We start from the raw sequence: 10,976 nt of genomic DNA on the forward strand, positions 1-10,976 counted from the left end.
CCAGGCTACTTTAAAGGTACGTCCTGGGTAGAGCTGGACATCCCACCTGCACCTTCAGACTGAGCAACGTGCACGTGCACAATGAGTTTGACTACAAAAGACAAGGCCGCGGTCAAGAATCTGTGGAAGAAGATCTCTGGGGCCTCCGATGCCATCGGAGCCGAGACTCTTGGCAGGTGAGAGCACATGTTCTTTCTGAGATGTTTTTGTTTATTCATTTGATCAGTTGTTAAACTGCGCATAGAATCCTTGTGCTGTATATTTTGTTTTGTAGGACAGACCTAAAACTAAATCAAATATCTGAAAGCAATTGGATAATATTTGACATGTGGGCTAAAAAAAGAGAGAAATGAGTCAATTAAATGAATGAATAAATAAGCATTATTGTCATTCTCGTTTTCAGGCTGTTTGCTTGCCACCCTCAGACCAAGACATACTTTTCCCATTGGTCTGATCTCTCTTACGACTCAGAGCCAGTGAGGAAGCATGGAAAGAAAATCCTGGAGGGTGTGGCCCTTGCTGTGGCCTCCATCGACGACATGAACGCAGGGCTGTTTGAACTGAGTGAGATACACGCTTTCAACCTCAAGATTGACCCCACCAACTTCAAGGTAGGCTGTCCTTTACACCCATCACGATGCAGGACGCATGGCCGGTATAGAGGCTCAATACTTACTGGTACATTGTCTCTTTCAGCTGATGGCCCAGTGCCTCATGGTGGTCATTGCCATCATGTTCCCAAAGGACTTCACTGACGAGGCCCATTTGGCTCTGGATAAATTCCTGACCAACCTGGCTCTGTCTTTGTCTGAGAAGTATCGTTAAACTGCAGTCAATATGTGACTGAAGAATGCCACTATTGCAGGAAGAACGGAGAAATAAAGTGCATTCAAAGAACGGAACTTTGTGTCTTTTACCTTCTTTATTAAGAAAAACAAGCAAAAAAAAAAATCATCATTATGTCTCATTTGCAAGAGAGACCTGTTTGAACAGCTGTACACATTTAGTAAACATGCAATATAGAGAGCAGTAAAGGCCCTAGACCTGATTTGAAAAGGTGAAAGAGGAAACCACTAAATGAAAACGTTGTTTGAGGTACATCCCTAATCTTCCTAACATATTCATACATAAGGACATGCTTATAGCCACAGCTCACACTTCTCAGGGTCACTGTCACAAAAATGCAAGAAAACTTGCCTGACTTTATACTAAAGGACGAGAAAACCAATTTCATTCTATAACTGGAAAAAAAAATCAGGTATAGCTCCTTTAACAACATAAACATTTAATTCAGTAAAAAAAAATCATAACTAAGCATCTAATAGGCAAGAAATTATCACGCAATTTACTTATTGTTTTGAGTGTGCACAGTAGGGTGAAAATACTAGCACTGACTGTAAGCTGATGGAATAGGACAAACAAAAGTAAATAATATGAAAATGTATTGAAAACAATATAAGAGACATTCACATTAAGAAGAAATCATTTCTAACATAAAGGAAAGTGACAGAATGTTAAAGCAGAACTAAGTAACTCTTGCCCCTAGAGGCCATAAGCGCTACTGCAGGTGTCGTAGCATGTTGCGTTTTTTTACTCATTAATTGTCCGTGAGAGTAAAAACTATGTTGACAGAAAAGACAAACGGAGAGAGGGATATTGTACATCCAATTACACAATGGAGATCTTTTTTTCCCCACTAAAAATAAATACTGTTTAAGTGGCACCAGCTTCTTGTTCGTGATTCCATTAGTGTGTATTGGTGGCTCTGACCAGGAGGCAGGAAAGTTGCATTTGTGTTTTTTTGGCCAGAGACACCAGGGGGAGATGAAAGACCCCCCGATCATCCCATTAACACTTGTATTACCCCCAGAGGGACTATGGAAAGGATTTATTAAGGTAAACAAGTTACTTAGTACTTCTTTAAATGAGTTCAAATCGGCATTACTGACATGTGTTACAAAAGGCGTTTGTCAGTTTTACTCACTGTGAAAAGAGTAACCAAATGTTTAAATCAGGTAAGTGTGTTACTTCTTTGGAATAATATTACACGAGTACAAATAAAAAAGTACTGAGTGATGAAGCGCCTCCAAGAAGTATGTACTTGAGTAAATGTAACTGAATACTGAAAAGACATTATACAATGAAATAATGATGGTTGACTTTGCTACGTTTTCAGAATAACTCGCATTTTCTCATCTCCAAGAATGAGCCTGAAAGAGAAAGATTAAACTGTAAATGTAGAAATGTCAAACAAAACAAAACAAACAGCAACTCTTTTTTTACTAATGAAGTGGCGTTTCTGACCTGAGTAAGACGGCGCCCACCACTCCTCCTCCAACGGGCCCTGCCCAGTAGACCCAGTGGTATGTCCAATAGTTGGCTATGACAGCAGGTCCAAAGGCTCTGGCAGGGTTCAAACACGTCCCCGAAATATCACCCCTGGAGCAACAACAATAATGTGCATTTAGGCAGGTATTCAGTAAAATGATTATGTTAAATTGTTGTTAACATTTTGCCTCACATACTGAATAATAAACCAAAACACTGAAAAACATTTAACATTTCAAATAAATATGACCGGTGAGCTCTGTTCTCACCCTGCCAGGACGTTGATGATGACGGTGCTGCCCACCAGGAAAGGTGCCAGGGGAGTCTTGGTTTTGCCGTTGACCGCCACCAGCAGCACCACCATAGTAATCAGGCAGGTCATAGCCACCTCCCCGAAGAGGGCGCTGTAGAGCTGGTTCTGTGACTTCAGGATGTCGAAGGCTGCTCCTGTGGCATTCATGTAGTGATCTGCTGGAGTCATCATCTGGAAGAACATGCACACAAGAGGGGACAGGAAGTGCACACGCCACTGTGTTCACTTGGATGTAGCTCTGCTGAAGCCTTGCACTGAAAATGCTCAAATCACACATCTACTCTCATGGTCAGTATAGAGGCTGCACCGTTCTGCATCATGGGCAACGACTGGAATGTACCACGGACCTAAGCTTTCATCAAAATATCAAAAACAACTCAACGTTAATTGAGAGCGATGGAATAATTCTGCAAAATGATTGTCAAAATGATTCAATGAATACTACTGAATAAGTATTCAGCTTTACAGATGTTGTCACTCCAAACACCCACCTTTGCCATCCCGGCCCCCAACACTCCTCCAATCAGCTGGCTCACGAGGTACGGCCCCACCATCATCAGCTCAATTCCTCCACACAGGTAGATGGCGATAGTGAACGGGGGATTGAAATGCGCGCCGCTGTAAATCATATTACAAATTAGAAACATTCACAAACAGCAGTGTTTCCAGGTTTATAGGGATCAAGTGTGAAAAAGTCAGCCTGGGGCCCCTCTTCTGATTAACTAAACTACAAACATTTGATTACTTTGTTTTTAGATAAATGCGACTTGTAACTTATGTCTTGTCTGAACAAAATAAGCAGGTCTGGTTGTGTAAATGAAAGTGTGAAGCCAACGGAGCCAACACGTTACAGACTAATACAGGCCTCCCCAACTATATCAGCTCGAGGTCCAAAAACGTTTCTTTCATAACATTCGACATATGTCCAGGGTCCGGACATATATTCACTCATTGCTCTTGAAAATGTTAAAACATGAGCGCAGGTTGTCTATTTACATAGAGCTGATCAATGAATGAATCATTTTGCCATTTTAGTTCAATGTCATTCAAATTGTTTAGATCATTTTTACTTCAGCCTTAGAAAGAGGATGAAAAGCCTCTGGAGGTCCGGATCTGGACCCAGGTCCACCAGTTGGGGACTCCTGGCCTAATAGTTATAATAATTAAGAGAGCCAGACTATGGCCTTTAGTGGGGCAGTGTCAATGTCGCCTGTAAAATGAAAAGTTGGCAAGAAGTCCAGTGTGGAGTCATTCATCAGTGAAAGTGATGTTTTCCTTGAAAATAACAGATATGTCTAAATGTAGAACTACATACTGAAGTGGCCTGGGTCGCATTTGACAAAGAAATCAGCCTTACTTACAGTAATTATACAATACAATACATCATAATTGGAACTGCATTTACCATGTTACGAATGACTTTATCAGTTTGGTTTACATTTCTGAACGTAAACAAATGACCCCAGTGTTGCGTTCCAGTTTTACACTGGCTGGTTGTAATACCTAATAAATATATGTTTTGTGAAATACAGAACATGCACACAGTGCTTTAAAGGCTCTGTACCTGATTTATTTAGGAAAGAGGGATAGAGAACAGTTTAAGTTGATAGTTGAAACTCAGTCCTAAACACACCCTTCCCAACACATTTCTCACTGGAATGAGTCCCCCCCCCCCCCCCCACAAGTGTCTGTTTGTACAAAAGAAGGAAAATGAGGCATATGGTGATCAAGTATCAAACCTTAATGGGCCCCCTAGTTTATGTGGGGCCCTTAATATTAGCACAGTCCATTTATAGCTAGAAACGGCACTGGTTAATATCAAAACACACAGATGGAATAGTGGTCTCGAAAGCTCTTACCTGATATTATCCATAACTGCAACCAAAACCGCCACTGCCAGGCCGTGCACCAAAGCAGGCTGCAGTCTCCCGGCCGCTGGCACATTCTCAATTACTGACACACAGCCGATGAAAACGAAAAACATTGTCCCTATCAGCTCTGCGAGACAAGGCTGGAACACTCTTTCATATTTACTTTTAGGTTTAGGAACAGCCTTCTTCTTCTTCATCAACTCATCCCCTTCAAATTCCATTTTCTCTACTCCCATGTTGCTCTGCTCGTGTGCCTCGGTCGCTGACTGCGATGTGCCTGACCCGAGTCACAGAGCAAGGAGTTATGATTTTTATATATCCATCACAAGCCACCGAGTGGGATTGCGTAAACGGGCCATAAAGATCAGCGCAGCGCCTGCCCTAGACAACTAGCTTGTCTCAAAAGTTAAGATAAACCAGCCTTTGTAGTAGTCTATCAGAGCGCTTTGGTCAAGGTAAGTAAGTCGAGTGGGTTCACAGCAGCTAATATGAGAGAATTTAGCCCACATTAGGTTATAGGGATTGTTTTTGCTTTGCTACACTAAAGCCTTAACCTAATTAGATAAGAAAAGGTAGTTGGCACTCATGCTGACTTGGCATTCCATAGTGCATTCTACATAGCAAGGCATCATTAATAGAGATATGGTCATAATTATATGTTAATTATATGTTATAAATGATTGCAATAGAAACGCATGTAGAGGAAGTTAGCTCTGACAATATTCAAGTCCAGGCTGAAAACAGTTCTTTTTGCCCATGCATATGACTGAAAGTATTTTATCTGCACTCTTGCCTTTTACTGTAATTGATAAATTGTATGTTGATGTTTTTATTGATTCTATTTGCTTTCTTGTATTTATGCCACTGTGAAGCACTTTGAATTGCCTTGTGTATGAATTGTGCTCTACAAATAAACTTGCCTTGCCTTTTAGGTTTTTAAGAAGGGAATCAAACCACCACATGATTGATATATTAACAAACATTAATTTGTGTTAAAACCTTTATTTACATTTATAATATGTTGTTGAGAGCGCTGCAGGTTAAATGTATACTACATCACAATAAGCATGGCAGCTGTCCTCCAGAGCACACATCATAAACCTGTCGTTAACCCTGAAATAAACCACAAGCCGTGATGCACAGATATGGTCAGATAGGGAGTAAGGGGTTGGCACGGCAAGTAAGTCTTCATGACAAGAATATAAGCATGTCTTTATTTTTATGAATCTCAAATTCATCCGTTAAAGGGGCTAGATGCAAGTTAGCCATTTTATACTCACTACTGCCACCTCAGGTCATACGTGTAACTGCAGCTTCTATATTAAGCTCGTGCATGACGGCACTTCAGATCCGAATGAACACCTTTTTGAGTGACAGTGCAGGATTTTAGAGGCAGTTGTGGTGATATGTCTGGGCTCAAGACATTGTTGGAACATGTAGGGGGAGGAAAATACTTAATTTTAACATGTTTAAACTCTGTATAGTCCCTAGTATTGATACATTTTGCTGATTCTTGGTGAGATGCATGAGTGAGTGTTGTATTTACTGGAGGGCATAGGTTTACAGTCCTAATCTGGTTTTACTGTTGATTTTAGTACCGTTGTCATTGCACCATCTTTAAAGTAATAAAATGATTAAATCTTTTCCATATAGGACTTTGATCCAAACATAGAACACAAATACATAGTAAAAAGAAAGATAGCGGCGTGTGTGCATATTTCAGGTGAGGAATTTATTCATTTTGACAATAAAAATCTGTACAACCTTTGGTGAAATCCATTCAGTCACTCAGTGAAGCTTTTATTGTTTTATGGAACACAAACATTCATTAGCGACGGCTTCACTAGCATTTCATAGGACACTAAAGATACTGTGTTTAGCACTTTGCAGTTACAATACATACATGAACTCATAAATACAATACAAAAACCTGCAGCTTTTCTTTTTTACTTCTTCAGAATAAGCCGCATCTTTCGATCCCCAAGGAACAACCTGCAAGAAAGCAAGACTTTAGTCGTGACCAATAAGCACAGGTCAAAGCCTGCTCTGCTGTTTTCCTCCATAAATCCGGATAATCCTTTGACCACTAATTATCACTGCAATTATTAGCCAAATCCCTGCTTTTATGGTTTCAAGAAGAGCAAACATCACACATACTGATACCAGTATCTGCACCTCGCTAGATTTGACCATTTTGACCTTTGGCCTCAGCTTCACAGAAACCCCAGACTTCCAAGGTTATGATAGGAACTTTCAAAGTCCATCCTATGGTCTTAATACTTAAAGGTGATTTATGCAACTTTTTATGTGGAAAAAAAAGCTGATATTTGTGCACGTTTGACCTTGTAGTGACCCAATGACTGTATGAGTGGCAGCATGGCGCCTTTTCTTTCCATCACAGTGGTCTCTAGAACGCTCCAGAACCAACTGTTTGGAAGGTTTTCACTGCTGACGGACCCTCTCATCAGAAAACCTTCCGGACAATTGGTCCTGGAGGGTCCTAGAGACGACTGTGATGGAAAGTAAAGGCGCCATGCTGACCACTCACACAGCCACTAAGTCATAACAAGGTCAAATACTCAAAAATATAAACTTTTTTTTCTGCATAAAAGGTTGCATAATGCGCCTTTAATATTGACATTGAGTCCTGTTCAGTGTTCTCAAATCTGCAGTGTGTGTAATCTTTCATAACACTGGTTTTTGTTTGAACGAGCACAAAGGAAACATAAATCTCACAAGTGCACCCATGTGAAGAGTACCTGACGTAGATGACAGTGCTCAGAGCTCCACACAGGGGGCCCACCCAGTAGACCCAGTGATAGTCCCAGTGGTTGGCAGCGACAGCAGGCCCAAAGGCCCGGGCCGGGTTCATGCAGGCCCCAGACAGCGTCCCTCTGACAAGGGACAAATCATTAAGACACGGTGTACTCGGCGACAAGCTGTTTTCCACACTGTTATAAAAGTTGCGCGCAAAATTAACTGAGATAAGGCCCATGCTGTGTAAATACAGGCCGGTCAATGTTAATCTAAGCTTATATTAGAGAAGATTAGCAGCACACACAACATTCAAGAATGATAATCTCAGATGGTTATCTCGGTGATTTAGATATTAACCATAAACCAGATATAAACATTTAGACATTTAAAAGACTGATATAATTCTGAACTGTCCTCCACCTCAGTATCAGCCTAATCTGTGTGCTCTTTATAATGTTGAGTGATGATAATTTATGATTGGTGACAAAATCCAGTCATTTGGGGTTCCCATGGCTCTTACCCTGCTAATATGTTAGCTGCAACAGTGAGTCCGATGCCAAACGGAGCCATGGGAGAGCTGGTCTTCTGGTTCACTGCTCCCATGGTTACCGCGGTGGTGAGGAACATGGTCATCACAAGTTCAGCAAGTGTGGCTTTCCCAAGGTCGGTAGAAGGTGGGGTAAAGGCTCCCCCAGATGAAGCGTGATACACCCCAGGGAGGAACATGGCCTGCCAGGAAAACAAATATGAATGAAGCCACAGCGCTGAACATTCCAGGTCACATGTTGCATAGTGGAGATGCGTGTTTTACTGGGCAATGCTTGTGCTTTTGATCATGTTTCAGAGGTGAAATGTTCTGCAGTGCGGCTTTATCATTACCAAGCGTGTGCTTCATGTACATACTTTAACCAAACCAGCCCCGGCCATTCCTCCGGCCATCTGAGCCAAAACGTACGGCAACACCAGGCGCAAAGACATCCCTCCACACAGGTAGACGCTCAGGGTCACTGCAGGGTTGAAGTGTCCCCCACTGGAAGTGTGACAAATATTTTTCAATTTAATTTGACCTTTACCGATACAAATCATACACTCAGAAAAAAAAATAGTTCAATGACACGGCACTGCAGTGATGCATTTCAGAACTTTGAGAGAAAAGGCAATGCTAATGTAAGTTTTAAAATATTTTATTCTTTAAAAGTTTCAATTCAAACTTTGAATGAATGACGGCTGGAATCCCTCCATCTTTTGAGATTCCAATCCCCATCAATCATTGATGTTTTACAACAGCAACACTGTCCATTGCTCGTCCTTTGTTGTTGTTAGGTTTTCAGTGCATGAACATAGCAAAACATTAGAGAGTATGATTAGCAGAAGCAGCACGTTTACTTACGCTTATGCATTTACTTTTTTTAAATACTTGTCATTATTTTTACTAATCTATATTTGCATTTCAGTTAATACTGTGAGTAAATCTGTAAATTAGCTCTTGCTTTCACCCCTATTGTTGTAGCCTTTTATTATATCTTTATAATTGTTTTTTTGTGTCACCACTAAAGTAACACAAAATCAATCTTTGCTCAAAGTTACTTCAACTTGAATCATTCGAATGCTTGTTTTTTTGTGTGTTACTTTTCCATGCTGCATACTGGAGTAGAGTAATACATATATGTCTCACAAATCACATACTTGAATCCTAATGTCCTTACCTGATCTGTCCAAAGAGCAGGATGACGACTCCCAGTGCGAGCCCATGTGCCACGGCGGGCTGGATGGCGCCCGTCCCCACGTTCCCGACGACGCACGCACACCCCACGAAAATAAACAGAGTCGAGCCAAAGAACTCGGCCAAAACGGGCTGCACGTACTGCTCGTAGAGGTTGGTGCTCTTGTCTCCACTTCTCCCGGGGCAGTCCGCGTCCCCCGCCACCTGTCCCATCTCGGAACCGCTGATGGCAAACACCTCTGGCTCCGTTTTGGGCATTTCAGAAAGTTGGGTTTGCGCTGCTCCGTACAGTCACCTATAAAGGGTTTTCACAGGAAGATACGAACGAGACATACGCAAATGCTCATCTTTTTTTTTTTCCCTTCTTCATTCGCCCCACCTTCCTGCAATTGTTTGTATTCTCAAGACTCGAGGCAACAGGTCAAAGCAGCTCATAAAACGAATGCCGGAGTGTCGAAGAACAGATATAGATTAGATTAGGGGGAAAAAAGTTGTCAGATTGGTTGATCATAAAATTAAACTGCTCGGGGCTAACCTCTCATAATCCACTTTTTTAGTATCTTTGATATTTCTTGCAGGTTCAGACCATAAACTTGTAAGGATTCGGTCCTTTATCGCTGTATGTTAATCCCACTCCCCGCATTATCAGTGTTGAACTTCCCTTTTCTTCACAGATAACCAAACTGAAGTCTATCAAATGGTTTCAGAAAAGTATCAACAAACTAGAGTAAAAAGGGTTTATCTTTTACATAACATCTATAAAGCATTCGTAATCGTTTGTTTTAGTGCCCGCTCCCACTAAATAAAGTGCTGTATGTTGCCGTAACAACACTTTGCATCAGCCGAGTGTCATGTTAAGGTGAGGAAAAAGCGTGTGGGCTTCGCCATGACGTTGATCACTATTTTACTGCTTATAAATGAATAATAAATGATTAATGACACTTTGTAAATGTGTTATAAATGATGAATTAACCGCTTACCCGCCAGCACATTTTCTCCAGTTCGACTGAAACCAAATATAAAAGCTTCTTAAAAAGAAGTGTCAAAATAGTGACAAAAGAGGATCAAAAAGTGCCATAACCCAACAAAAGAGACAAAAAAGGAAAAAGCTATGAAAAATGTGATGAAAATGTGATAAAAATACGCCGAAAAAGTGACAAAAATATGCTAAAAAGTGACAAAAATGTGATAAAAAAGTGACAAAAATGTGAGGAAAAAGTGACAAAAATGTGACAAAAATGAGACAAAAAAGTGTCAAAAATGTCCTAAAAAATAACAAAAAATGTGATAAAAAATTGACAAAAATGAGACAAAATGAGACAAAAATGTGATGAAAAAAGTGACAAAAATGTGATAAAAGAATGACAAAAAATGTGATGAAAAAGTGACAAAAAAGCAACGAAAATGTGACAAAAATGTGATAAGAGTGACAAAATTGCGACAAAAAATGACAAAAATGAGACAAAAAAGTGACAAAAATGTGTGACGAAAACAACAAAAATGTGGCAAAAATGTGACAAAAACTCGTTTAGATTTAGGTAAAGCTGAACTGGAGCAAATGTACTTGGTTAAGGATTCACCATTGCTATAAAGTGTTCCAGAATGGAAACTCATTCATTCAAAGTACATACAGTGCACATCTCCACTTTCAGTTGTGATACTACACAAATGAACCAATACTGTTTACTTTACTTAACCGTTTTGTTCATGAGGCTGACGATTTCAAAGTTAAAACGGATGCCCTCCCTCAGCGATCCCTTCTACATCATGTTCGAGTTTGAATTCAACAAACTCCAGTCGCAATATCACTTTTCCATCGTTATTATGAAGGATCTGCCGGTTTATCACAAACACACTTCATGTAACGTCACCTTCACTGACTTCAACTCACTTGAGAATAAAACAACTGTAACGTCACTCATTTGTTGATTGGTGGCATCAAAAAAGTCTGGTATTTACACTCACCTTATGCTGAAAAGTGTAT

At 40.5% G+C, this 10,976-nt stretch overlaps 3 protein-coding genes across 3 annotated transcripts; 1 reads left to right on the plus strand and 2 right to left on the minus strand.

The window, feature by feature from the left end:
• The first annotated feature begins 33 nt into the window (after nucleotides 1-33).
• hbae5 (hemoglobin, alpha embryonic 5) lies at nucleotides 34-898 on the plus strand. The gene is made up of 3 exons (XM_079576975.1): nucleotides 34-176; nucleotides 404-611; nucleotides 697-898. Exons 1-3 carry the CDS (start codon nucleotides 82-84, stop codon nucleotides 823-825), a joined length of 432 nt encoding a protein of 143 aa, XP_079433101.1. The 5' UTR covers nucleotides 34-81; the 3' UTR covers nucleotides 826-898.
• A 1,266-nt stretch (nucleotides 899-2,164) lies between these two features.
• LOC306978239 (aquaporin-8-like) lies at nucleotides 2,165-4,748 on the minus strand (the record flags this gene model as incomplete). The annotated part of the gene is made up of 5 exons (XM_079576764.1): nucleotides 2,165-2,210; nucleotides 2,305-2,439; nucleotides 2,598-2,812; nucleotides 3,133-3,259; nucleotides 4,501-4,748. The coding sequence occupies 5 exons, from the start codon at nucleotides 4,746-4,748 to the stop codon at nucleotides 2,165-2,167; spliced, it is 771 nt and encodes a 256-aa protein (XP_079432890.1).
• A 1,643-nt stretch (nucleotides 4,749-6,391) lies between these two features.
• Nucleotides 6,392-9,498, minus strand: LOC306978760 (aquaporin-8-like). The gene is made up of 5 exons (XM_079577430.1): nucleotides 8,976-9,498; nucleotides 8,173-8,299; nucleotides 7,790-7,998; nucleotides 7,272-7,406; nucleotides 6,392-6,504 (listed from the first exon to the last, which is right to left on the minus strand). The coding sequence occupies exons 1-5, from the start codon at nucleotides 9,248-9,250 to the stop codon at nucleotides 6,459-6,461; spliced, it is 792 nt and encodes a 263-aa protein (XP_079433556.1). The 5' UTR covers nucleotides 9,251-9,498; the 3' UTR covers nucleotides 6,392-6,458.
• Nucleotides 9,499-10,976: the final 1,478 nt, after the last annotated feature.

This window comes from Gobius niger (genome assembly GCF_951799975.1).
Source record: "Gobius niger genome assembly, chromosome: 19".
NCBI classification, from domain to species: domain Eukaryota; kingdom Metazoa; phylum Chordata; class Actinopteri; order Gobiiformes; family Gobiidae; genus Gobius; species Gobius niger.

Coding starts and splice junctions, on each gene's coding strand:
- LOC306978760 (XM_079577430.1), bottom strand. CDS start 9,250: ATGCCCAAAACGGAGCCAGAGGTGTTTGCCATCAGCGGTTCCGAGATG. Junction 7,407..7,789: donor GCAGCTAACATATTAGCAGG/GTAAGAGCCATG, acceptor GTCCCTTGTCAG/AGGGACGCTGTCTGGGGCCT. Junction 6,505..7,271: donor AGCACTGTCATCTACGTCAG/GTACTCTTCACA, acceptor GCTTTCTTGCAG/GTTGTTCCTTGGGGATCGAA.
- hbae5 (XM_079576975.1), top strand. CDS start 82: ATGAGTTTGACTACAAAAGACAAGGCCGCGGTCAAGAATCTGTGGAAG. Junction 177..403: donor GGAGCCGAGACTCTTGGCAG/GTGAGAGCACAT, acceptor TCTCGTTTTCAG/GCTGTTTGCTTGCCACCCTC. Junction 612..696: donor TTGACCCCACCAACTTCAAG/GTAGGCTGTCCT, acceptor TGTCTCTTTCAG/CTGATGGCCCAGTGCCTCAT.